Genomic DNA, 24,642 nt, shown 5'->3' on the forward strand with positions numbered 1-24,642 from the left:
CCATGAGCCGCCAGGTGCCCTTGCAGCCCAGAAGCCAATGGTGCCCTGGGCTGCATCCCCAGCCCGTGGGCAGCAGGTTTGGGGGATCCTGCCCCTCTGCCCCGCTCTGGTGAGAGCCCCTGCAGTGCTGGTCCAGCTCTGGGTCCTCAGCACAGGATACACATGGAGCTGCTGGAGAGGGGCCAGAGGAGCCCCAGGAATGATCCGAGGCTGGAACAGCTCTGCTGGGGACAGGCTGAGAGAGCTGGGGTGTTCAGCTGGAGAAGAGAAGCTCCGGGGAGACCTTAGTGCGGCCTTTCCGGGGCTGATAAGAAAGATGGGGACAGACTTTTGAGCAGGGCCTGTTGTGACAGGACAAGGGATGATGGTTCTGAACTAAAGGAGGGAGATTCAGGCTGGACATGAGGAAGAAATTGTTGTCCCTGAGGATGGTGAGAGCCTGGCCCAGGTTGGGCAGAGAGGTGGTGGCTGAACCATCCCTGGAGACATCCCAGGCCAGGCTGGACGGGGCTCTGAGCAACCTGAGCTGGTGAAGATGTCCCTGTCATGGCAGGGGTGGCACTGGGGAGCTGGGAAGGTCCCTTTGACCCAAAACATTCTGCAATTCTATGGTTTTAAGATTCTACTGGCATCATGGGGACCCTCGACTTGGGTGCATGGTGGGGTCACTGGGAGCAGCATGGGGTGCTGGGATGACTGGGACCTTCCCATGTGTAGGTAATGGGGTGACTGGGACCAGTATGGGCAGTACTGGGGTCACTGGGAGCAGTGTGGGGGGAACACTGGGCTCAGTGGGACTCTGGGGTGACTGGAACCCATGGCTGGGGTCATGGGGAACTTGGTTGGGTACTAGGGTGACTGGGAGCAGTATGGTTGTACTGGGGTGACTGAGACCTCCTCATGTGTAGGTAGTGGGGTGACTGGTACCAGTATGGGTAATACTGGGGTGACTGGGTAGTGTAGTGGTACTGGGTGACTGGCACCAGCATGAGCAGCACTGGGGTCACTGAGACCCTGGGCTGAGCACTGGTATCAGAGGGACACCCAGTTTGGTGCATCCTGGGGGCACGTGGGGTACTGGGAGCGGTGGGTGAGGGTAACAGGAATCGCTGGGACAGCCTGAGGTTGGCATTGGTGTTACTGGCAGGACACTGGGTGCCGGTGGGCCCCATCACGCCGTGCCGTTGCCCTTTTAAGGCGCCGCCCGCCCCACAACACTTCCACGTCCCCACGCCGATTCTGATTGGCGGGCAGCCTGCCGCGCGCGCCTAACTCAACGTGCGCGCACGCGCCACTCTGGCCAGTCCCACCCGCTTTCCGCCGCTTACCTCTGACGTCAGCCATTCCAGCCTATCCGCGTTGGGCTGCCCGCTTACGGCTGGGCGCGGGCGGCCAATCGGAAGCGCCGAAGCGGGTGCCTAATTTACATAATAATAGAGGGGCGTGGCCAGGGGAGGAAGAGCGGCGGCGGGGCCGGGAGGTCGGGGCGGGTTCGGTCCGGGTCCCGGTCCCGCTGGGGGCGGCGGGGCGGGCGGTGTGGGGTGAGCCGGCGGGGAGCCCGGGGGTCGCGGGGGGGCTGGGACCCTGCGGGTGGGCTGGCACCTTGCGGGTGGGCTGGCGGGAGGTGCCGCCGTGCGGGGGGGGCTGTGATGTCCCCGCGGGGAGCGGAGCTGCCCCCTGGAGCTCCCAGAGCCCGCGGGCCGGTCCCAGCTCTGGCTCTGTCCCTCAGGGCTGTGGCCTCCGCGGTGCCGGTGAAGCCCCGGACCCATGGCCCACAGCGCCAAGCAGCTGCCCGCCGGGATGCTGTAAGTGTCCCCCCCGCGTCCCCCTGTCCCCTTTGTCCCTCGCTGAAGGTGGCTGGTGTTGCTTTGCAAACCTGGGGTCTGTGCGTGGTCTGGAGACCCCGCCCCGCGCCGCCCTCCCCTCCCCGCCTGCTTGGTCACTCGCGCTCCCGCCCAGCCGGGCTCCTTAGCGCAGCGGAACTGCCGTGAAAGAAGCGTCTTGGGAAATTAAGACCAACAAGGTCTTAATTGCTGTGGGTGAACCTCGTGCTGTGCCCCCGGCGCGGGGTGAGGAGGCGGCTCCGGGCGGAGGGCGGCGGGTGCCGGGGCGAACCGGCCGAGGGAGGCGCAGATAAGAGGAATCTGGCCTGGAATGACCCCACTTTTGAAAGCATCCTTAGGCACGCGAGGAATCCGGGTCGGGGAGGGGGAGGCAGGGTCCCGACGGTGCGGGTGTGGGTGCTGGTGTGTTCTGGCTCAGCGCAGTGGTGCTGTGTGGGCACCACCAGGAATATTTCGGTTGGAGCTGACACAGAAATCCGAAGGCTGGCCATGCCCGTGCGAAGCCTCAGGGATGGTTTATTCCCCCCAGAAGATGTAGAATAGGGGGTCTCACACCTTCCCGTGGGCTTGTGTGTGAATGTGGGGGGTGCAGGGCAGCTGCTCAGGCCCAGATCCACATGGGAACAGCTTGTGCTGGATACCCACTCTGTCCACCAGGGCCAGTGCAGACACAGATGATGTCCCCGTAAGGGTTGCAGAAAGGGCCCCCATCACATTAATTATGGAGGTGGCTGTTCTGGAAGATCACCTGATAGTGGTAGGTTGGGGTCTCTGAGAGGTTCTGGGTTTACACCAGGTACATGATGTGGCAAACAGGGACAGAGACTCTGGGTGCATCGCAAGCGGGTTGGGATCAGTTTGCTTTTGGGACACTGTCACATTTTCTTTTTTTGCTGGGGTTTGTGCTTGGCCCTGTGTTAACTACTGCATCCTGTGACCTGGATAAAACCCAAATGAGCGCTGTTTTCTGCGGTGCTCAAGCCATTTGTGGCATCAGAGAGCGAAGCGTGTGAGCGAGACACGGGGTCTGCTGTGGGATGGAGCCAGCGGAAGGGACCGGGGAGCCCCAGGGTGATGCTGCAGTGGGGCTGCGTGTGCTCAACCATGGCAGGGAGGCTCTGCTGACCTGGGTGCTGGACACGTGTCCTGTGCTGAAGGCAGATGCTGGTCTGTAAAGACGAGGCAGCAAGTTAGAGAGCAGGAGCCGGGGCCACCAGCCCCATGTTGGAGCCACTCGGTGCGTCTCGGTGGCGGCGCAGGTGGTAGGAACCTGATGGAGCGGTTGTGGCTGGAGCAGGTTGGGCTGGTGACAGCGTCCTGCCCTCATCCTTTGCCTTGAGGGTTCTCCTCATCCCTGGCAGCGCCTGTCCAGGGTGTGGGTGACGCCTGGAGCCAGGATCCAAACCCCTGCAGCTCCTCCACCCTCGCAGAGGAGGATCGGCTGGTTTGTGCTGCTGGGGACTCCTCTCTGAGGTGTGTGCCCAAGCCCTGGTGGCGCTCGGGGATCTGACCATTGCCATTACCTGCGCCCAAGAGCAGCGCTGGCTGCTCCTGGCCCTGCTCAAATGTCACTGAAAGGCCCCAGAGTTGTCACTGGACCTTGGGGCGCCTTTTGTATGCCCAGGGCTGTTCTGCTTGAGCCCCATCACTTAACCGTGGCCTCCCCTCGCAGGGGAACGGGCTGCAGGGCTGGCAGCGGGTCTGGGGGCTGTTTGGGTGGGCGGGAGCCGGGGGATGTGTTGCTGTCAGTCCCAGGGTCTCCCAGCCCTTTCTGACGGCCGCGCTCTGGCTGCAGACACGCCACGGGCAAAGCTCAGCATGGAAACTTCCTGGTGGCCATCAAGCAGGAGAAGGGAGAGTCGGCACGGGCGAGCAGTGAGAAACCGCACGGCGAGGAGGAGGTGAGCTCCGGTGTCCGTGTGCCCCCATGCTCCCTGCAGCGGGGTCTGTGCTGGGGCTGTCCCTGTGCTTGCCCTTTGGTGGCTGTGGCCACGGCCCGAGGAAAGGCCCAGACCTTCCCTGGTGGGACGGGAGGCCCAGGCAGGCCGTGCTCGGGTGTCCTGCCAGCGCCGTGACCCTTGCTGGGTTGTCCCTTTCCCTTCGCTGGGTGCCAGCCGGTGAAGAAGAGGGGCTGGCCCAAGGGCAAGAAGAGGAAGAAAATCCTTCCCAATGGCCCAAAAGCCCCCGTGACGGGCTACGTGCGTTTCCTGAATGAGCGGCGTGAGCAGATCCGCACGCAGCATCCCGACCTGCCCTTCCCGGAGATCACCAAGATGCTGGGGGCTGAGTGGAGCAAACTGCAGCTTTCGGAGAAGCAGGTACCGGCCCCCAGGAGAGACCCCCCGGGGCTGGGCAGCACGTGCACTCTGGAGCCCGTGCCCCAAACCCCTTTGCTCCCTGCCCGGCTGCAGCTCCGCAAAGGGAGCTTGTCCTGGTACCGTCGGGCTGGAGAGCTGGAGCTGGGCCTGAGCGGTGGGGGGGTCAGTAGCCCCCCAGGGGCCGGGCCAGGCTGAGGACCCTCTGTGACCGCAGCGGTACCTGGATGAAGCGGAGCGGGAGAAGCAGCAGTACATGAAGGAGCTGCGGGAATACCAGCAGTCAGAAGCCTACAAGATGTGCACGGAGAAGATTCAGGAGAAAAAGATCAAAAAAGGTTGGTTGTGGGAGCCGCGGCTGCTGGTGGCGCCGCCGGGATGCAGCCAAGTGCTGCCAGAACTGCCCGGGGACGCTGGGCTGGCTCCTGGGGTAACCCCCTTCCTCCTTCCCAGAGGACGCGGGCTCTGCGGCAGTGAACACCCTGCTGAACGGGCATCCACACAAGGTAAGGGCCCAGCAGCTCTGCCTGTGTGTGGGGAAACTGAAGCCCAAGGCACCGCTGGGTTTGGCCTGTGGGAACTGGGCTGGCTGCAGGTTTGGGCAGAGGGCGACTCACGGGTTGTGCTTCAGGGCACCAGCTTCTCGTTGAAGCGGAGCCTGGAGTGGCAGGAGGCAGTGAGTAGCCATCCTCTGCCTGTCCTGCCTGCCCAGGCAGGGCCGCCCATTTCCCCATCCCTGTGCCTCCTGTCCCCTGCGGTGGGCTCAGCCCCGCCTGATGTGTCCCCTCCTGTCCCCCAGACTGGTGAATGCAGTGACACCTTCTCCACCTTCGATGTACCCATCTTCACGGAGGAGTTCTTGGACCAAAACAAGGGTGAGGGTCTGGGTGGGGGTGGGGACGGCTGCAGCAAGTGATTGCTGGCGGCCCGGTGGGACCGTGGCTGGTGCTGGGTGCCAGATCCAGGCTGGGAAAGGTCCCTGGTGAGGCTGGATCGAGGGATCAGGGGTCGGTGACGCTGAGTCTCTTGGAAGAGCTGTGGCTGGGGAAGGGGTTGGGTTTGGGATGGGGCAGGGAGTCCGAGGGGCCACCCTTGCTGACACCATGTGGTCCCGGTAGCCCGGGAGGCCGAGCTGCGGCGCCTGCGGAAGATGAACACGGAGTTCGAGGAGCAGAACGCCATCCTGCAGAAGCACACGGAGAGCATGAACTGCGCCAAGGAGAAGCTGGAGCAGGAGCTGGCCCAGGAGGAGCGGCAGACCCTGGCCCTGCAGCAGCAGCTGCAGTCCGTGCGACAGGCCCTCACCGCCAGCTTCGCCTCCCTCCCCATCCCTGGTGAGTTTGGGGCAGCCGTGGGGACCAGCGGGTGCGGGCACCTGGTGGCCACATGGAACAGCCCTGCTGAGACAAATGTGTGGTGATAAATGCTCATTTGATGAGGCAGGATCCTAGAGCATTTTGGGGGCCTCTCCAGGGAGCCCAGGGATGTGACAGCTGGTTGGTTCCCCTGTGATTGGGTAGGGTGGGCTGGGAACTGTCCTTATCTCGAACCGCAGTCACAGCTGCACCCACAAGGCAGAGACGAACCAAAATCCTTTTGTTCTTGGGTGACACAAGGTACCGGCTCTCTCCTGCTCCAGCGTGTGGCACTTGGTGTTCAGGGTCCCTTCCCCAAGCACCAGCATGCTGGGCAGGGCTGGATGGGGACTTGCTGGCCCTGCTAACTGGGCTGCTGCCAACAGGCACTGGGGAAACACCCACGCTGAGCACTCTGGACTTCTACATGGCTAAACTGCACAGCGCCATCGAGAGCAACCCGCTGCAGCACGAGAAGCTGGTGGTGCGCATCAAGGAGATCCTGTCCCGGATAGCCAGGTGAGCTGGGCAGTGCTGGCCGGAGCTGCTGCGCAGAGGCCATCGTGTCGTGGCGAGCGCTGGGACCACTGGGTCAGGGTGGGTGATGGGAGTCGAGCGGGGAAGCTGTGGGAAGAGATGGGCTCAGCGCTGCTCCGGGCAGTTGGAGGAGAGAGAAGCCGACCCCCCGGTCCTTCAGCCTCGCCTCCCTCTTCAGCGAACACTTGTGAAGAGGACCAGTCCCTCCCGGAGCCTGGGACCAGCTGGACCATGGCACTGTCCCTTGGAGCTCACGCAAGGGACAGTCTCTGCTGGTGGTCTGGCTGCTTCCCCTCCACCCCATGCACCTCACTGGAGAAGGGGGCTGGACCCTCCACCCGATGCGGCTGCACCATCTCTGTGGACCTCAAGCTTCAAGGGACCAAGCGGTGACAGGGCTGAGACCCCAGCTGACACGGTGCTGGGCGAGGTGCTCAGCCATGAGCGTGAGCGTTCCCCTGCCCTGCTGTGAGCTCCCCAGCTCCTGCAGCCCTGCTCCCCTGAACCAGAGCCTCCTCCAGGGCTGGCTGGTGGCAGAGGTGCCTGTGGCTCACCGGCCTGGAGTGGCCTGGGGGCTGCTGGTACCATGTGCCCTGGGAGCCCCTGGGGCTTGGTACTGCCTCCTGGCCCCTACATCAGCCTGGGGAGCCTTGTGGTTCCCATCCCGCAGCGGGTGAGGTGGCAGGTGTCCTTCCTCTCGCTTTATTTAATCTTCCCGCTTCCCCTCACTGCTCCCTGTGGTGCCGTCACCTCTCCTTCCGCACTCCCTCGGGACCAGGCAGGGCCGCTCCTGCCCTCTGCAGCGGGGAAGGCAAAAAGAATCTTGCCGGAGGGGGAAGCTGGGACAGACCCCTGCTGCCCCCAGCTTTCGGCTCCTGCCTCCCCGGGCCCATCCTGCACTGTGGGACCACTGTGGTGGCAGCCGTGTCCTGGCTGTGCTCTGCTGGGCTCGACCTGTCTCTATCTCTGACTCTGTAATTAGAGAGTATCTTATTTTCTTACTACCACCATGTTGATCGGGCTCTGGGTTTAACTCGGGGCTGGTGTGCGACTGTTCGTCTCTCCCCTGTGAGGTCTGTGCTTTGTAGATGAGTCTCCTGGTCGCCATCTCCTGGTGGCTGCTTGGGATGGAAATGGGAGCAAATAAACGTGGGAGAAAGAACATGCCCGGGCTCCGTGTGTTCATGCTCAGAGACGGCTTCCGCGCCACTCCCGGGCCCTTTGGGGTGTGGAGCAAGGGTGAGGAGCCCGAGCTGCAGCCCCAGCTGTGAAGGGTGCGATGGAGCCGGCTCGGTGCCGGCTGCTCTCCCACCTCCAGCCGGGCCAGGGCCCCTGTGCCAGAGCTCACCCGATCCTGGTGGTTACCTGCACTGCCGGATCAGGTTCCCGGGTGCAGGGATCACCTTACGGCCCAACCGGCAGCCAGCGCCATGTATAATTCAGCAGCGCTGGCAGCGCGATGCGGCGGGCGGGCAGGCGCAGGCAGGCCCGGGAGGGCAGCCCCATGGAGAACGGTGTGGGGCAGGAGCCGGGGACCCCCGAGCCACCCGCCGCCGGGGGCGTCCCAGCCCCGCGCCCTCCCTGCGCCCGCCCCAGGCTGGTGTTTCACACGCAGCTGGCCCACGGCAGCCCCACGGGGCGCATCGAGGGCTTCACCAACGTCAAGGAGCTCTACGTCAAAATCGCCGAGGTCTTCGGCATCTCGCCCACCGAGGTGAGGGGGCTGCGGCTACTGGGGCACGGGGAGGAGACTTCGCACCCAAAGGGGGGGTGCAGACCCCATGGCACTGTTGTGCCCGGCCTTCCAGTGGGTCCCTAGCTGCTTGCGAATGCAGGCCCCCCAGATGACCCAAAAAAGAGCATTTTAATTTCAGGGCTGTCTCATCTCCTCTGAGGAATGGTTGTGTGTGTGAGGGGGGTTCTGTGCCTCAGTTTTCCCCCAGCACAAGGGCAGGGAGCTGCGGCCGCCTGTTCCCTGGCTCATGGCAGCTGCTGCGTAACCTGGAGCTGAGGGAAAGGTGCAGAGGGATGGAGCAGCACTGAGTGCCCCAGACACTTCTGCTCCAGCAGCACCCAGGCCTGGCCAGGTCCGGCCATGGCTGGTTCCTGCGCTGGCACCGCCAATGCCCCCTGCCCTGCCGGGGTGTCCCCAGCCCCTACTGACGGAGTTCCCCACGGCAGATCCTCTTTTGCACGCTCAACACGCACAAAGTAGACATGCAGAAGCTGCTGGGGGGACAGATCGGCCTGGAGGACTTCATCTTTGCCCACGTCCGGGGTGAGACGAAGGAGGTGGAGGTGACCAAGACAGAGGACGCACTTGGCCTCACCATCACAGACAATGGGGCGGGCTACGCTTTCATCAAGGTGAACCCTATCCCACGGGGCTGCGCTGGGGCCGGGGCAGCCAGGGGGCTGTGGCTCTGCAGGGTGACATCCCCTCCTGTCACCTCATCCCTGGGACCAGGCTCATCCCCGATCCCCCTGCCCCAACTCGTCCCCACCTGGGTCCACCCTGGCCCTGGGGGTGTCTGCAACCACGGTGCAGTTTGGGGGGGACCCTCCGTGCCTGATCCAGTTGCTAAAGGCCATGGAAGCACAGATGTGGTTTTATGCGGGGATGGGATGGGGGCTCTGTCTGCCTGTCCTTCCGGTGGTGCCACCTTGTTGTGTGTCCCCCGTACCCCTGCATGGTCCCCAGAGAATCAAGGAGGGGAGCATCATCAACCGCATCCAGACAGTGTGCGTGGGTGACAGCATCGAGGCCATCAACGACCAGACCATCGTGGGCTGCCGGCACTACGAGGTGGCGCGGATGCTGCGGGAGCTGCCCCGGGCTCAGCCCTTCACCCTCCGCCTGGTGCAGCCCAAAAAGGCTTTTGGTGAGCTGTGGGGGTCCCCCTGCTCTTGCCCTGGGGGATCCTATGGGGTGGCCAGTCCCTGTGACCCTGCAGCCCCCTCCACAGCGACCAAGTGCCCCCCAGGGCCCAACACCTCCCATGTGTACCCCTGCCCTGCACCCCCACCCTGTGTGTACCCGCAGTCCTGGGGCACCCCTGCATGGCACCCATGTGAGCTCTCTCCGGGGGGTTCCAACACCTGCTGTTCTCCCCTGCCCTGTGTGCGCTGTCTTGGGCACCCATGAGCGCCCTGTAACTGGGTGCATCCCCCCCAAGGGTGTCCCTTACACCCTCACTGTCTGTGAGAACCCCGTACCCACGCAGGGCTCACCCTGGGGTGCTGGGGCTGGGTGCTGGGGCTGGATGGGGGCCAGCGGGGCAGGAGGTGCCAGGCCCTGCCTGTGCCCTCACCACGGGGTGCAGACATGATCGGGCAGAGGACACGGAGCAGCAAGTCCCCATGCGAGGGCAGAGTGGCCAGCGGGAAGGAAACGCTGCGGCTGCGGGCGCAGGGCCCAGCCACACTGGAGGAAGGGGTAAGACCCCCCGGAGACACCCCCGAGACCCCCCACCCTGAGCCCATGGAGGCTCACACCATGCCCAGGGTGGGATGAGCATCCCTGTGCCCCTGGGTGAGCCCTGCACTGTGCATCTATGGGCTTTGGGGGAATGGGGGGGTCCCTGGGCTGTGCCCCCACCCCCGACACCCCCCAGCTGGGAATCCGGTCCCCCAGCCCAGCGCGTTGGAGGAAGAAGCCGCCTGCCGGGTGGACGACCTGCTGGAGAGCTACATGGGCATCCGCGACCGCGAGCTGGGTGAGCAGTGGGGCCGGGGGCCCGTCCTGGACCCACCCCCCGCCACTGACCGCCTCTCCTCCTCCACAGCCTCAACCATGGTGGAGGCGGCCAAGGAGAGCCCCGGTGCGGCCCAGCTGGCCCGTGGCTTGGACTCGGTGCTGGGCGAGTTCGCTTTCCCCCAGGAGTTTGTGGCTGAGGTGTGGGCAGCCGTTTGCCACCCCAGTGGGGCGCAGGAGTAGCTGGGGGTGGCGGTGCCCCTGCCCATGTCCCCTCCCCACATCCCCACCCTGCCTGAGCCTGGTTATGCTGGTGGGGGGGGCCCATTCTCCCCTGTGCCCCCTCCTGAGCTGCACCCAGGTGTGTCCACTGGGTTGGGGGGGCCAGCGGGGCTCCCAGCCCATCCTCCCCCAAGGGCCCCCCTCACCCCCAAAACATGGCAGGAAGCGGCCGTGGCTCATTAAAACAGAGACTGGAGGAAAAGGGCTGTTGCTCCATCTGGCAACAGGACTGGGCTCCCCCACGGTTCACCTGGGTGTTCATGTTGGCACAGAGGGCTGCACAAGCTGTGTTTTATTGGGGGGTGTCACTCAGATGGGGACGGGGTGGGGGAGCGGCCCTGTGTCCCCACCACTGCCTTGGGTACTGGGATCGGGCCGGGGGGAGCCCATGGATGGTGATGGGAACCATTAATTAATGCGGAGCGGGGTGGGATTGGGGGGCCGTGGCTCGTCCCCCACCCTCGGTGCCTGTCCCCAGGAGCTGCTACTGCAGCACCGAGTCAGCCGTGAGCTTGCGGCGCAGGGAGGGGTTGAGGACGGGGTAGAGGGACAGGATGGAGGGCCGGGGGCGCAGGCTGGGGTGGATGCGCTGCAGCACCGCCCGTCGGAACAGGATGTAGACCCAGGGGTCCAGGATCTGGTTCCAGGTGACCATGCGGATGTAGATGAGCAGCATGTTCTGTGTCTGCGTGGGCAGCAGGCGCACCTGGCCGCGGGCTGGCAGCTGCTGCAGGACCGTCTGCACGATGAAGATCTGCCGGGGGAAGGGGGGGCGTCAGCAGAGTGGGGTCCACGCAGGGGCCACGAGCTGCCCCGCGGGGGAGGAGATGATGAGGGTCCAGGCTGGGCGTGGAGGCTGTTGGAGAGGGGTCCCGGGCTGGTTTGGGGCACCCGCTGTGCATCCCAGCAGTTCTGAGCCCCAGGGCCCACCACGATGGTGCCAAGTCAGGGTGCAGGGTGGGGGGGGACACCCCCAGACCCAGGGCCTCACCAGGAGGGACATGGGGCAGGGGGTAACGCACCGAGACCTGGGACCTCACCAGGCAGAGCACGGGGGAACAGCAGGACCCAGGAGGGACATGGAGGGGGAACAGCAAGAGCCGGGGCCTCACCAAGAGGGGCATCCAGCAGATGGTGGCGATGATCATGATGCCCACGAGCTGCACCATCATCTCCACCTCGCTGTCCCGACGCCGCTGCACGGACTCCCGGTCATGGTAGACACGGCAGAGCGTCACCACGCTGACTGTGTTGAAGATGAAGGAGAGCAACACGGAGAAGATGCCCAGCAGGGCGAAGAGCAGGCAGAAGACGATGTTGCCGGTGTCGGGCAGGAGGGTGAGGAAGCACCAGGAGCCGGGGTACTGCAGCGTGTACCGGCCCAGCCCCAGCACCGGCAGCAGCCCCAGCAGGCAGGAGAAGCCCCACACCAGCCCCACGATGGACCAGGCACGGCGCTTGGAGATGCTGGTGGAGCGGGAGAAGGGGTGGTTGATGCCGAAGAACCTCTCGCCGGCCATAGTGGCCCCCAGCAGCAGCGGACACTGCCCGAAGAAGACCATGGAGAAGCCAAGGAAGTTGCAGAGGTGGCAGCCAGGGTCCACCTTGGCCCAGGAGAACTTGATGAAGTGGTAGGGGATGATGACCGAGGCCGTCACCAGCAGCCCCATGAAGTCCGTGACCACCAGCCCGCAGAGGAAGACGAGGAAGGAGGAGCGGGCCCGGCTGGACAGCTGGCGGGAGGAGCTGAGCAGGACGCAGAGGGCAAAGAGGTTGGAGCAGAGGCCGATGAGGCCGAAGGTGGTGGAGAACCAGGGCGAGGTGATGCTGTTCTGCACGCTGTGGCGGCCATCGGTGGCATTGAACACGCCAAAGCACCTGGCTGCGCTGCTGTTGGGGGGCTCCGTGTCCCCCCACCCCATCCTGCTCCTTCCAGAGGTTTCAGGCGCCCTCCTGGCTCTGCTCCATGGTGTGTCCCCCACTGGTGCCACCACCGATCCTGCCTTGCCCTGTGGGGACAAGGAGGGAGGTTCAGGGCCGGTGCCCCATGGCCAAGCTCACCCATCACCCACCCTGAGCCTGCGCCCATGGCCAGCGGTGGGGACACCGCAGCAGGACTCGGCACATGCCGGGCTGGTGCTGCTCCAGGCACGAGGGGCCCAGCCCCAGCCCTGCAGCTGGCCGGGATTAACCGTCCCCGGCTGCGCGCCACGTGCGGCTGCTGCCGTGAGCTGTAATCTGGCGTGGTGGGTGTTCGGAGCCGCGCGGCACCGGCGGCTCGGCTCTGATAGTGCTGAACATGGCCGGACGCCCCCGGGGCCATCTGCGCTGCGGGAGACTTGCTCTGAAGTACGGGACGTGCAGGAACAGGGTGGCTGCACTGGGGCCTGATCCTGACACCCCACTCCATCCCTGCGCCTCCCCTTCCGCACCCACGGCTCAATGGGGAGAGGGCATGTGCTCGCAGTGCAGTGGGGAAACTGGCGCCAGCTGGGACATCCATGCCTGGAGCTGCATCCCCGGCACCGGCACTGCCGCCAGCCCACAGCCACGGGCCGTGCAGCTGCCTGCATGTGTGACGTCCCTGTTCTGCCCCACCGCACCTGGAGTGAAGGGTTTGTCACCGGCATGTTGGCCTGGTGACGGTGGCAGGGGCACGAGGACAGCTGTGGCCATGGGCAGCGTGGTCAATGCCATGCTGCCTCCATCGCTAATTAGTCCAGGCTGCGAACAGGGTGATGGGGGCTGGGCTGAGGCATTGGTGACAGCGGGGATGGGACAGCCCGGGGCTCAGAGCTCCCACAGGGACCAGACCCTGCTCCTGGGGCCCATTTCTCCAGGCTGTGATTGTCCTTGCCTCCCGTCTTCCCACTCCCTACACCACTGGCTGACATTGTCCCCAGGCTGGTGGCCCCCATGGGATGCCCAGTTGTATCCCAACCCACCAGCTCTGCAAAGACTCTGCTGTGGCACCCCGGCCGTGGGGCTCCTGGCACCTCTGTGTCCCCCTCCCGCAGGGTGGTACTGCCACCTGCCCTACATGCCTGGCCCCAAGCCAAACCTTGTGCCAAAGCCGGTGGCTGGTCGTGCTCACTCTGTGTCCCCATGTCCCGCGTGAGCCTTTTGCTGCATCCTGCAGCCTGGCACCCCCCACTGGCCACCCCGTTCCTGGCCCCCAGTGGGAGCGTGGCCGCAGGGCCAGGAGCCGCCACGCACACCCACAGCATGCGCTGATCCCACAGCTGGGACGGGGCCAGGCGTTGCAACATCCCCTCCAGGGAGCATCCAGCCTGGGGGTGCTGACACCCATCTGCCCGCTGCACCGCTGGCCCCACGGCTGCTGGAGAGCGGGGAAAGGGCTGGGGTGGCCGCAGGGGCATGTCCCCATCACCGCCCCGTCCTCGCACAGGCGGCTGGCGGGGCGCGGTGGTGATTCACTGCCACGGCGCGAGGATGGCCCCGTGTTTTTCCATGAGACAAGAGAGAAAACTTGCTGCTGTTTGTTTTCTCCAGTCCCCAAGGGATGGCGGTGGTGGCCCCAAGGCGCCAGTCCCCTCGAGACATATAGTATGGCCTCAGTGTGGTGGCTCCAGGTCCCCAAGGAACTGCCACCTTTTCCTGTGTCCCCTGGGATTTCCCTCCCTGAGGGGTGGCACATTCTGTCCCCCCACCCCACAGCGATGCCACCTGGGCGCCACAGGGACTCACAGACACAGATGTTCTTGGCTGCCAACCTGCTCAGTGTGGCAGGATCCGACCCCTCTCCCCACAGTGTCCACAGGAGGGATCTCCCCGCGGTGCCACCGTGACTGGGCAAGGACGCAACAGCCACAGCAGCTCCGTGCCCCAGTCCCCCATCCCCTCCCTGTCCCCCCTTCCCGCCCCAGTGCAGCCAGGACTCGGACCCTCACCTGCCGCTCGCTGCTGGCAGGGACAGGGACACTGGGGCTCTGCCCCAGGACCAGCTGCAGTGCTGGATGGGGCTTGGAGATGGTGCTGCCCCACAGAGCTGCCTCGGCCGCCAGCCTGGACCCACGCAGCACTTACAGGGAATCAAATATTAAAGAGGGGCCACTTAGTGCTGGCACAGCTGGGAGTGAGTGGAACCCCATATGCACCAGAGCAAACCAGAAGCACTTAAGGCAAGGGGATCGTGTGCGGGCTCCTCACTCACCGTCTCCCCCCATTGCCGGTGCTGCCACAGGAGGATGCGCGTGGGGACAGCAGGAGGAGAGACCCTGAGCCCGTGCCCCTGCTGAGCCCACACGCCTGGGTTTGGGCTTACGAGACCTGGTAAAACCCTCTCCCAGGGAGATCACGGGGGATCAAGGGTTTGGCATGAATAAAGGCAAAGGGTGCCCGGACAAAGTCCCAGTGGAGCGGTGCTGTCTCCAGAACGGGCTGCTGGAGGCTGCGGTGCTGCCAGCAGCGACAGGGACCAGTGCGGGCGCTAATGATGTTCTTGGCACCGTGCGAGCCCGTGGGCCAGCGTCACGCTGTGGATGCACCGCGGGCTGCCCGGGCTGTGCTGGGCGCCGCTTCCTGCCCCGGCCACATCCGAGGCCAGCAAGGGAAAGGCGAGAGGCTGATGGGAGCGCAGGAGGCTGCTCCTTATCAGTGCAGCTCCCTCCCCAGCTCATTGCTTCCCCAGGCGTCCTCGGGCAGGGCTGGGCTGGCAGGATCAGGCTGGGGGGGCTGGGACCCGAGGGACCTGCAGAGGGACCCCAAACTGGGCAGCAGCAACTCCCCCAACACCCCACATGCCCCTTGGTCTGGGCTCTGCCAGCCGTGACGTGGCATTTGGCCGCAGGGTGGCTGTGCAGAAGATGCTGCAGGACATTTGCATTTGTCCGTTGTGTGTCCAGTGTCTCCTCTTTGCTTGCTGGACCTCTCCAGTGACAGCCACCTGCCCTTACAGGACAAGGACTTTCTCTGCAGTGTCCCCTCTGCCTCTGCAGCCTGATGTCCCTTGTGCAGGTGGTCCCATGGGACATCATCGGGTACCGTTTTCCCTGCCAGGGGATGTGGTCCCACGGCCAACGGCCTCCCAGCCTGATGGTCCCTGGGCAGCAGATCAGCTTGAGGCCATCGGCTGTGAAGGGAAAGGCAACCGCCACATCATGGGTATGGGCACCTGGCCTGGCCTGGAGCAGGGACCTCCCCAGGGCAGAGGACACTCATGGGAAGCAGTGGCACACCTGTAGGCATGGTGGCTGTCCCCACCGGTCCCGCTGTAGCCCATAGCAGACGCCCCCAACCCACTCACTCCCCGGGCTGGCTTCGGGGACTGTTAACACAGTCCCTGTCCCATCTTGTCCCAAGCCGTCTCTGGGGTCCTGCACAGGGCAGGCGGTGGCGGTTGGGGTTGCCCTGGGCACCCTTGAGTGCCGGAGCTGGGAGCCACCAGCGCCGTGTCCCCGAGGGGGCAGCAGCCACCCCCCCAAGCCCGGCTGCACCTCCAAGGCTTCGAAGCTGTCGCTGGGCCGCCCCAAACTGTCCCTTTCCCTCGGCCGGGGGAGCAGCGGGCGGGGGCGGCCGGGGCTGTGCCGGGAAAGCGGCCCGGGCCCGGGAAGCCCCGAAAGCAGGTCCTGGTGCCGGGGGGGACCCTGGGCCGTGTCAGCCCCGGACACCCGGCTCAGGGCACAGGCAGCCGGCGGGGAGCGGGGGCACCACGTCCCCCTTTTCCTTCCCTCCGTGGGGGTCACCGCTTTCTCCCCCGCGGCAAAACGCCGCAGCTCTTCGGGGTTCCGTGCCAACCGGGCGGCCCAGCCCTGACCGCCCGGGCAGCCCGAGCCCCGCGCAGCCCCGCGGTCCGCCCGGCCCCTCCATCACAGGCTCGCCCTCCGTCCATCCCAGCGCTGCCGTCCGTCTGTCCATCCCCCTCCGTCCGTCCAGCCCAGCCTTGTGGGCTCTTTGTGCTTCCCAGCTCCTCCGGCCGCTGCCCCCGCGCCCCGGGCCGCGCATCCCCCAGCAGACCCCCCGCCGCCCCCGGTCCTACCTCGCTGCCGGCGGGACCCACCCGGCGCGGCTGAACCGAGCCCAGCCCAGCCCCGCTCCGTTCGGCTCAGCTCGGCTCGGCCCAGCCCAGCCCAGCCCCGCTCCGCTCGGCTCAGCTCGGCTCGGCGCAGCCCAGCCCCGCTCAGCTCAGCTCGGCTCGGCTCAGCTCAGCTCAGCCTGGCTCGGCTCAGCCCGGCCCCGCGGGAGGGCGGGGGAAGGGCCGGGCTCTCAGCCCCCTCCGGCCCCGCCCTGCGCCCCCTGGAACCGGCTCCAGCCCCGCACCGGCTCCCCCTCCACCCCGACCACCGAGCCCCATCGCCCACCTCCTGCCCGGGCCCGGCCGCACCGGGCTGCACCCCAAACCCCCGTACCACCCTCGCTGCGGACCCCCGGGCCGGCACCCAGAGCCCCCCGGCCCCAGGACGCCTCGGAGGCGGCAGCACCCAGGGGTGGGACAAGGGGCCGCGTCCCCCGGCCTCACCTGGCCCCGCTCAGCTGTGAGAACGGGCTGGCGCTTTGGCACCCCGACCCCACAACACCCGGCTATATTTAGCGGGGCCGGGCTCTTATCCGGGTTACTCATTTGTTTACCCAAGCTGGATTCCTGCGTCTGGAGGGGGGGTCAGTCCTGTGGCCATCGCCATCCCAGCGGACCCGCATCAGCCCAGCTCCACCGGGCTGGCACCACGGCGGGGCCTCCGCCTCCAGCCCCTGGGGATGTCGCTGCTGTCCCCCTCAGCTGGCCCTGAGACCTGGGCATGGGGTGGCAGCAGATACTGGAAAAAGGGTGGAGAAGGGCCAAGGGGCCACACAGACATGAGCTGGTGCCCCCCAGGGACCCACAGCCCTGGCCACCCCTGCCCCAGGGGACATGGCCAGATGCAGCCTGGGGTTTTTTGCACACTGGGGGTTTTCCCAGCCCAGCTGCTCTGAGCTCAGTTTGTCACCAGTTTGTCACTGAAGCTGCCAGGATAGCCTGTTCCCAAGCACTGTCCTGAGGCGTGGGAGCCGCAGGCGGGGACGTGGCTGCGTCCACTGCTGCTCTTCGTGCTCTGCCAGTGGAGCAGAGCCCACGCCTGGCACCGGCGGCTCCATCGGGCGCTGAAGCATCGGGGGCGTCCAAGCCCATGGGTGACACCGTGCTGTCCTGTGCACCCCGCAGCTCGCCATGGCCCACGAGGCCGGGGCCTGGGAGTGTCCGGGCAGTGCTCAGAGACCTGAGCAGGAGGTTCTCTTGACACTGCCTTGGTGTGGAGCAAGGACTGTCACAGCAACAGCCCGGGAGGAGGGTGGTGGTCAGAGCGGGGGGCAGGCTGCAGAGCCAGGATGCAGCTGGGCCCGGTGAAGGGAGTGTGGCGGGAGCAGGAGCCCCACGGAGAGCAGAACCCACTGAGCTGCCGGGTGCGGATGCTGCTCGGGTGTGTCGACCCTCCCGCCGCCCTGGCACAACGTGCAGCTGCACCTGCAGAGGATGTGGGCACAGGGGTGTCACAGGCAGCTCTGCACCGACCTGCCACCCCCGGCATGAACGTGGCTGAGCTGCCGCCACCGGCTCTGGGAGCAGAAAAGAGCTGTGCCTGCCAGCCCAGCCCGGGCTGCACGGTGGCAAATGAGACAGAGGAACGTAACTGGCTCCCCCTTAAAGATGAGGGACATGTGGAGCAGAGCTCTGAGAGCCGCCAGGGCTGGAAAAAAGCATCCTGAGCTTAGGCAGCTTCTGAACCGGGCACGGTGGGCGCCCGGCAGCGGCAGCTCCCAAGGTTCAGGCTCTTGTGCTCAGTCGGTGGCTCTGGTTGGGGGATGGCTTAGCTGGGGATGCAGGGAAAAGGCAGTGCCTGGGGGGGGACACGGACCCTGTGCAGGCAGGAGACACAGCGGGACACTTTTAGGGTAGCTCCCCCACATGTGTGTCCTGGAGGGAGAGGGGCAGTGGGCAGCGGGCTCTGCAGGCAGCTGAGCAGCGAGGGCACCCAACCGCTGCCTTTGGGGTTTGGGTTTTTTCCCCATTTCCTGCAAAGCCATCCCTGGCCGGGCATTCACACGCTTCCTGTGCCGAGCTCAGCCCCCAAAACCCCCCTGTGCTCAGTGGCTTTAAATAACCCACCGGAAGGAGAGGCCAGGGGACGCGTCCTGGCACAGCCACTGGCCCAGGGATGTCCGGTAGGATGGGGAGGGGGCACCCGCGTGTGGGGCTGAGGCAGTTGGGGGTCACCCCAGCCCCCGTCCCCAGGCAGGTTGTGCCCCATGCCGTGTGGGTGACCGTGGGAGCCTCCTGAGCACGAGTCCCATGGCATTGCAGGGCTGGATCCTGCCAGCGGTGCTGAGAGCAGACGGATGGGACAACCCTCCCGAGCTCTGGGGGAAACGGCAGCCGTGGGGCAGAGAGAGCCCCCACTCAGCTGCGCTGGCTCTGCCACGGTGCTGGGGGCCTGGGCAGCCCCCGAGCCCCTCCACCACAGGGCTGCACCGGGAGCAGGATGCAGGGAGGCCCATAGGGAGGAAACAACCTTGCTGCAGTATTTCAGGGCCGAGACAGAGGTTTCCTGGAGGCTGCGCTGCCGGGTGTTACTCATGCACCGGTATCTCCTGCTCCCTCAGCACAGACAGGGACACCCCAGGGGTCAGAGCCTGGTGGGGATGGGCCACGAGGGGTGATCCCAGGAGGGTGCATCCATCACCCAGGAGTGACTGACGCCAGCGAGTCCCAGCTCAGCCCTGAAGCACTCGCCAAGGTGCCCCGAACCCCCTGAGCATCGCTTGAGGCCCCCAGGGACCCCCACCTCACGCTGGGGTTCTGGGGAATGTGGCTGCCCCAGCCCCTGGGAGCAGGAGCCGCCTGGGCACAGCGTGGGAGGGACCACGGGCCAGGGAAAGCAGATTTTCCCTGTAAGGAGATGTCCCATCTCACACCCCCTCTCCTCCCCGCGGGAGGCAGCGCCTCGCAGCCACTGAACCGTTCATCCCACAGCCAGGGGGCTGCTGCCGCTCCCAGGCTGGGGCCACGGGAAAGCAGGGGAATGTGCCAGAACAGAGGCTGCTCGGGAGGGCGATGGGCCTGGGGTCGGTGACAGCGGGAACAAAGGGGCTGCAGCTCCAGCTGGGGAGGCTCCGGGCCAGGCAGGGCTGGCGTGGGGGCAGGGAGGGGACTGGCACAGGCAGGGGGAGTGTATGGGGCTGGAATGGGAGTGCACAGGGCTGAAAGCATGTAGGGACAGGGAGACAGCAGGGGAGCTCCCAGTGCTGGCCCTGTGTGGGACTGGCTGGTGTTGAGCTGCAGGAGCCACACGGTACTGAGCAGCATGGGCTGCCCACACCTGGGATGCCACGGCTTAAACAACCCTTATTTATTTATACCAAAGTCTCAGGTCCCTCAGGGTAAAAGGACAGTCAAAACCCTCCGGAATAGGCCCTGTGCTGGGCCAGGCTGTGCAGACGTCTATAGGACAGTGACCGTGACAAGGGATGAGCGCCCCCGAGCCAGGGGTCCAGCAGCCCCTCATCTGCGGTAACGGTAACGCTTGAAGTGGAACCAGAGTTGGAAGATCCCATTGGCAAACTGGCAGCGGAAGCCATGGCGGTGGGAATACTCCCACTCCCGGTTGACGATCTTGAAGGCGATGTCCTCGTAGGGCGGCCCGGCGTGGAAGCGCAGGATGGCGAAGTCCTTGTTGTCCTGGCAGGCCTCCAGGAAGTACTCGGGTGTTGAGCGCTTGTCAATGAGGTCGGGGTAGAAGATGTTGAACTTGTAACCCTGCACAATCTTGGGGGGAGGGTTGTCGAAGTCGTAGTGGGTCTGGTTGTACTTGTTCCACTCGAAGCCTGTGTGCACCCGGTTGAAGAAGCGGGGCTTGCGGGGCCGGTACTTGTCAGCCCAGAGATAGGCCTTGCCCGTAAGGGGCATCTCCACACTGAACTGCGCCTCGTCTGCACCCATGCCCTCCTTGGCCTTCCGGAAGAAGATGTCATCGGTGCTCTCCGTGGCATCACCTGTAGGGACGAGAGGTGACATCTGGTCCTGCAGTGCCAGCCAGGCCCAGGTGTGCAGCAGGATGAGCAGCAGATGCAGAGCAGAATACGGAGATGGACGTGCTGCGCTGTGGGCTCCAGGTGGGCACCGGGCAGAGTTGTGCTGATAACTCACTCAAAACACCCTCCCTGCTTGCCCACAGCCCCCGAGCTTGGCGGTTCAGCTGCGAGTGGGGAAGGGCCTGAGGCGGGTACCCACCACAGCTCCCTGCTCTTGTCCAGGCCGCGGTGCCCCCGGCTGCCTGGGGACACCCCCTGCCAGGCCAGCTCGGGACACGTGCTCCAGAGCCAGCCCCTACCCACCCTCTTCCGCGAGCAGCGTCGCCCCCAAGTCCTGCACCCCAGGGCTTCTACCTGTGACCTGGAGCTGCTGTCGCAGAAGCAGCAGCCGATGAGTGTCCTCCTCAGCCTCCAGCACGTGGGCGTCGAAGGGCAGCTCGTTGGGGCCCAGCAGCCGCGGGCTGTACTTCCCCGCATCGTAGTCGTCCAGGCTCTGCTGGATCAGGTCCTCCTCCATCAGCACGGCTTCCCCCTCGGCCTCTGCTTTGGCCTCTGCGTCCTGCTCAGCCTCGGGCTCCGAGGACGGCCCTGGCTGTACCACCAGGCTCTCCTCTGGATCCAGCCTGCAAGGAAGAGAGAAGAGAGAACTGGGACGGGGATGGTACCCTTGTTCTCTGCCCACCTGGGGTCTGTCTGTGGAAGGACAGGAGCACGAGGTTGCATTTTCTGTCCCCGGTGCCCCACAGGAGAGGTTCGGATGCCACACTGCCCAAGGAAAGGGCTGCGTACCTGTCGCTGGGGGAGGCGGGCTCTTGCTTGATGATGGGGAAGAGCGGTTCGCTCTCCACACCCTGCTCCTGCTTCAACTTGTACAGCTTCTGGCGCAGCACGTCCTGGTGCCGCTCCCGCAGCCTGCGAAGAGATGAGCGGTGAGGTCCCACCCAGCAGAACCGCTTCACATTCACACTGCTCAGAGCTGTGACACCCACTGCCCTCTGCAGAAATCTGCTGGGTTTTGTACAGTTTTGGGCTGAGAAACCTTCCAGTTCAGCTCCCTCTTGGAGACCCCACTGTAAACATTGCCACTGGAGAAGGGACCGAGTATCCCAGCCCTACTCCCCTCTTGGGAGAACCAGCCATCTCAGAAAAGGTATAAAACCTCCCCACCAAAGACTTCAGGTTTGTGTCTCCCCAGCTCTGCTCACAGAGGGGTCTGTGCTGCCCGCTTCCACAGCCCTGCCCAGGGGACGGTCCCTGTTCTCACCTGGCCCGAGCCATGTAAGCCTTTAGCTGCTGCAGCAGGCTCTCCCAGTACCCGACGTCAAGGTTGGGTCCTCCTGCCCGGATCTTGCTCTCGATGCCCTGGTACAGCACTTGCAGCTGGTTGTACGTCTTCCCCTTGAACACGGACTGCACGTCTGAGCTGACGGAGGCATTGACGCCATCCCGACGCTCCCCTGAACGGATGGGCAAGGGCAGCCGGTCAGTCCCGAGCGCTCACCCAGGCCCTTCGGGCTCTCCCGGCAGCGACGGCTGCGCCAGACTCACAGTCCCCACCCAGCAGATCCCAGAGAACCGCTCTGAGCCCGAGCCCCTGCGCGCTGCTTCACCCACCGCCCACCCTCCCTCTGGCACCCACCCCTGGCTCTGCCCTCCAGCTCACCCGGCCCTCCTTTCCCAGAGGCCTCCAGCTTGCGCAGCTTGGCTATCTCGTCCTCCGTGATGATGGTCATGTCCCTCCAGAAGTCCACGTTCTTCCCTTGCTCCAGCTCCATGTAAACCTGCCAGCAGGAGACAAGGAGGACGTCGGGCACAGCTCTGCACCGCGGGCAGGACGCAGAGCTGAGAGGGAGCCTGGAGCTGCTGTCCCACAGCAGCAGTGGCAGAGCCGGCACCTGGATGTCCTCCACCAGATCCTCCATGTCCGACACGGTCAGGCCGTTCAGGAACGTGTATGGCTCGTGCATCTCCACAGCCAGGTCATCGTCCTCCGCGCTGATGTACTTGGCCAGAAGGTCAATGGGTTTCGCCCTCCCATCCCGAATCCGGATCTTAGACCTGGGCAAGAGAAGAGGGACAGCAAGCGGTGCCACCCACTCCCTGCTCCGTGGGGAGCCTGCCCCTGTGGAACCGCGCACCTACCGCAGCTTGGCCTGCTGCAGGTGGAAGTTGTCCTCCTGCTCTTCCCAGGTTTTGAAGTGCTCTGCCTCTTTCTCCCGCTGCAGCATCTCCAGCTCCTGCTCACGCATGGCTTTCTCCCGCTCCCGCTCCAGGCGCAGCTGCTTCACCTGCCCGGGGCAGAGCGAGACGTGAGGCCCCCAGGCAGGATGCGCATCCCTGTGCAGCCATGACGCTGCTCACCGGCCAGGAGCCTTGCAGACAGAGCTGGGGGACCGGGCTGCTCGCTGACAGCCTTTGGGAGTACAGGGGACACGGGCACGCTCAAGTGCCTCAGTGCCATGACTTGTCCTCCTCAGCACCTCCTAAGCTGGACTTAACCCCAAGAAAATCCTCACCCTGGAACAGCAGAAGTCAGCACACTGTAGCCCCCCAACCCTACAGCCTACAGGCACCCCCAGTGAGAACAAGACTTCCAGGTGAGCAACTGGGACAACTGGGCTGTCCACAGGGTTCTCCATCAGATGGTGGGAGGAAGGGGACATCTGATCCCACCTTCTGTAGCTCCAGCCGATTGTCCTCCTGGATTCGCTTGTTCCTCTCCTTCAGGTCCTTCTCATCCAGGTGGCTGATTCCCTTCTTTTCCAGCGCCTGAAACAGAGCGGCCAAGGGAAGCTGTGAAACCCAGCAACCTCTACAGCCCCGCATCAGCCATTCACCTCTGCTGTTCCTGCGAGCTCTGATCCAGTGCAAAGTCTCCAAATCCCCCAAATCCTACTCCTGAAACACCTCAGCAAAACCCAGGCTCAAGGCCAGTGATGCCAACTGACCTGGCCAGTGCCAATGCACCAGTAAACGCTGTGCAGCACTCAGCTGGCAGCTCCCAGCAGGTCTGGGTCTCCCTCCTGCACCCTGACCCACCTCCTCGCCCCACAGCCCTGGCCACAGGCCTTGGTCTTCAGGAGACAGGGGGTAAAACCCCACTGAGCTTGCCAGAAACACCCAGCTACTGCCCCAGATGACCACTTTACTCTCACATGGCTGCTTATAGTGTTAAAAGAGGTTCTCACCTCAAGCAAAGGTCCCCCGGACAACCCCCAGTTCCTCATCCTGTTCTGCAGCAGCTGCAGGGGCACAATCCCCTCCGAACAGCCTCTGACAACAGGCGGCATGGAGCAGAGCTCACCTTGCTCCAGATGAAGGTGCCCAGCAGGTTGTTGTCCCCAAAGGGGTTGTCAGTGTTGGTGTAACCCATGTACTCCTCTCCCCACCCCATCTTCTCCCGCTTCTTCCTCTCCTTGGCCTCCTTCTTGGCCAGCCGGCGAGCCCGTTTCTCCTCAGGTGTCTCCAAGGCTTTCATGAGCGCAGCCTGCTTCTTCTTCTCCTTCTTCAGCCTCAGGCGCTCCTGGAGGCTCAGCTGTTGCCCCGGCTCCTCCCTGCCCCGGGAGCGCGGCGGGGAGGGGGAGCTGGGGGAGGACACGGAGGATCTGGAGCCATCTCTCCTCCGCCGCCGCTCTCTGCTCCGTGCTCTCCTTCTGTTTCGCTCCGAGCTGGAGGAACGATCCCGGGACCGCGAGCGGTGTTTCTTCTGGCTCTTACGGTGCTGATCGCTGCTTTTGCTTTTCTTTTTCTTCCATTTCTGTCTCGCATCGTCAGAGTCGGAGCTGGGGTGGGGAAAGCCGCGTTTCAGCTGGGAGCTGACACCGGCTCCGTGTCACACACCGGGCGCCCCGGAGCGGGGAGCGTTTCCTGCAGCGGGACCCGGCCCCGGCGGCAGCCGGAGCTCCCGGCAGAGCCGGCAGCGCTCGAACGTTCGCGGCGGTACCTGCCCCCCGCCACACGGGCTGGTTTGTGCCACCGACGACGTTTTCAAACAGCCCCCCGGCCCTGCCCGGCCTTCCCCCCGGGCTCCCCCGGCGCCTTCACCCCAGCAGCACCCCGGGCGGGGAGAGGGGCCTGGTCTGGCCCGCCCGAGCCCGCGGCCCCCGGGCGGGTCCCCTCCCCGCTCCCCCGGACCCGCGGCCCCTCAGACGAGGCCCAGCCGCTCCACGGCCCGGTCCCCGCTCACCCCGAGCTCGGCTCCCGTCGGTGGCCCCCGCTCCGGCTCCGGCGCTTCTCCCGGCTCCCGGAGCGCTCCCGGTCCCGATGCCGGTCCCGCTCCGGCCGCTGCGATCGCGACCGGCGCGGCCGGACTGGGCTGCGCGACCCCGAGCCCATCGGCTGCGGCTCCGGCTCCGCCCCGGGGGCCTCCGGCAAGGCCCAGCACACAGGGTTGCCCCTGCGCCGCCTGCTCGGTCGCCTGGGCCGACCCCGGCGGGGCCAGCGGCCGCTCGAGAGCCGGGTGGCGCAGGCGGCGGCACGGGCAGCCCCATGGAGAGGCCCCGGCGGGAGGCGGTGCCGGCCGGCCGACCCCGCCCCCATCCCGCCCCGTCCCTTTTCGCCTCCCCTCTCTCCCCGCGGCGGGGGCGGGCGCG

General features: G+C 65.4%; 4 protein-coding genes across 6 annotated transcripts; 2 read left to right on the forward strand and 2 right to left on the reverse strand.

The window, feature by feature from the left end:
* The first annotated feature begins 1,649 nt into the window (after window positions 1–1,649).
* HMG20B (high mobility group 20B) lies at window positions 1,650–7,213 on the forward strand. The gene is given in 12 exon segments (XM_065858479.2): window positions 1,650–1,698; window positions 1,701–1,735; window positions 1,737–1,756; window positions 1,758–1,805; window positions 3,640–3,745; window positions 3,959–4,162; window positions 4,377–4,497; window positions 4,613–4,665; window positions 4,959–5,034; window positions 5,278–5,493; window positions 5,901–6,033; window positions 6,230–7,213. Coding segments are annotated over 12 exon segments (1,074 nt in total). The 3' UTR covers window positions 6,243–7,213.
* Window positions 7,214–7,248: 35 nt separating this feature from the next.
* On the forward strand, window positions 7,249–10,166 carry GIPC3 (GIPC PDZ domain containing family member 3). The gene is made up of 6 exons (XM_065858480.2): window positions 7,249–7,765; window positions 8,233–8,418; window positions 8,753–8,933; window positions 9,375–9,487; window positions 9,686–9,767; window positions 9,837–10,166. The coding sequence occupies exons 1-6, from the start codon at window positions 7,511–7,513 to the stop codon at window positions 9,986–9,988; spliced, it is 969 nt and encodes a 322-aa protein (XP_065714552.1). The 5' UTR covers window positions 7,249–7,510; the 3' UTR covers window positions 9,989–10,166.
* Window positions 10,167–10,304: 138 nt separating this feature from the next.
* TBXA2R (thromboxane A2 receptor) lies at window positions 10,305–16,574 on the reverse strand. Of its 2 annotated transcripts, none has more exons than XM_065858369.2 (3): window positions 16,506–16,574; window positions 11,140–12,036; window positions 10,305–10,781 (listed from the first exon to the last, which is right to left on the reverse strand). In XM_065858369.2, the coding sequence occupies exons 2-3, from the start codon at window positions 11,947–11,949 to the stop codon at window positions 10,512–10,514; spliced, it is 1,080 nt and encodes a 359-aa protein (XP_065714441.1). In that variant the 5' UTR covers window positions 11,950–12,036; window positions 16,506–16,574; the 3' UTR covers window positions 10,305–10,511. The 2 variants fall into 2 exon arrangements, with proteins under 2 accessions (XP_065714441.1, XP_065714440.1); XM_065858368.2 differs by lacking the exon at window positions 16,506–16,574 and adding an exon at window positions 16,026–16,225.
* Window positions 16,575–19,353: 2,779 nt separating this feature from the next.
* Window positions 19,354–24,604, reverse strand: CACTIN (cactin, spliceosome C complex subunit). Of its 2 annotated transcripts, none has more exons than XM_065858537.2 (10): window positions 24,237–24,604; window positions 23,355–23,832; window positions 22,724–22,819; window positions 22,193–22,338; window positions 21,946–22,108; window positions 21,714–21,831; window positions 21,315–21,507; window positions 20,840–20,962; window positions 20,405–20,673; window positions 19,354–20,011 (listed from the first exon to the last, which is right to left on the reverse strand). In XM_065858537.2, exons 1-10 carry the CDS (start codon window positions 24,587–24,589, stop codon window positions 19,521–19,523), a joined length of 2,430 nt encoding a protein of 809 aa, XP_065714609.2. In that variant the 5' UTR covers window positions 24,590–24,604; the 3' UTR covers window positions 19,354–19,520. The 2 variants fall into 2 exon arrangements, with proteins under 2 accessions (XP_065714609.2, XP_065714607.2); XM_065858535.2 differs by having other exon boundaries at window positions 20,405–20,697.
* Window positions 24,605–24,642: the final 38 nt, after the last annotated feature.

Source organism: Patagioenas fasciata, chromosome 27, assembly GCF_037038585.1.
Source record: "Patagioenas fasciata isolate bPatFas1 chromosome 27, bPatFas1.hap1, whole genome shotgun sequence".
Lineage (NCBI taxonomy): Eukaryota > Metazoa > Chordata > Aves > Columbiformes > Columbidae > Patagioenas > Patagioenas fasciata.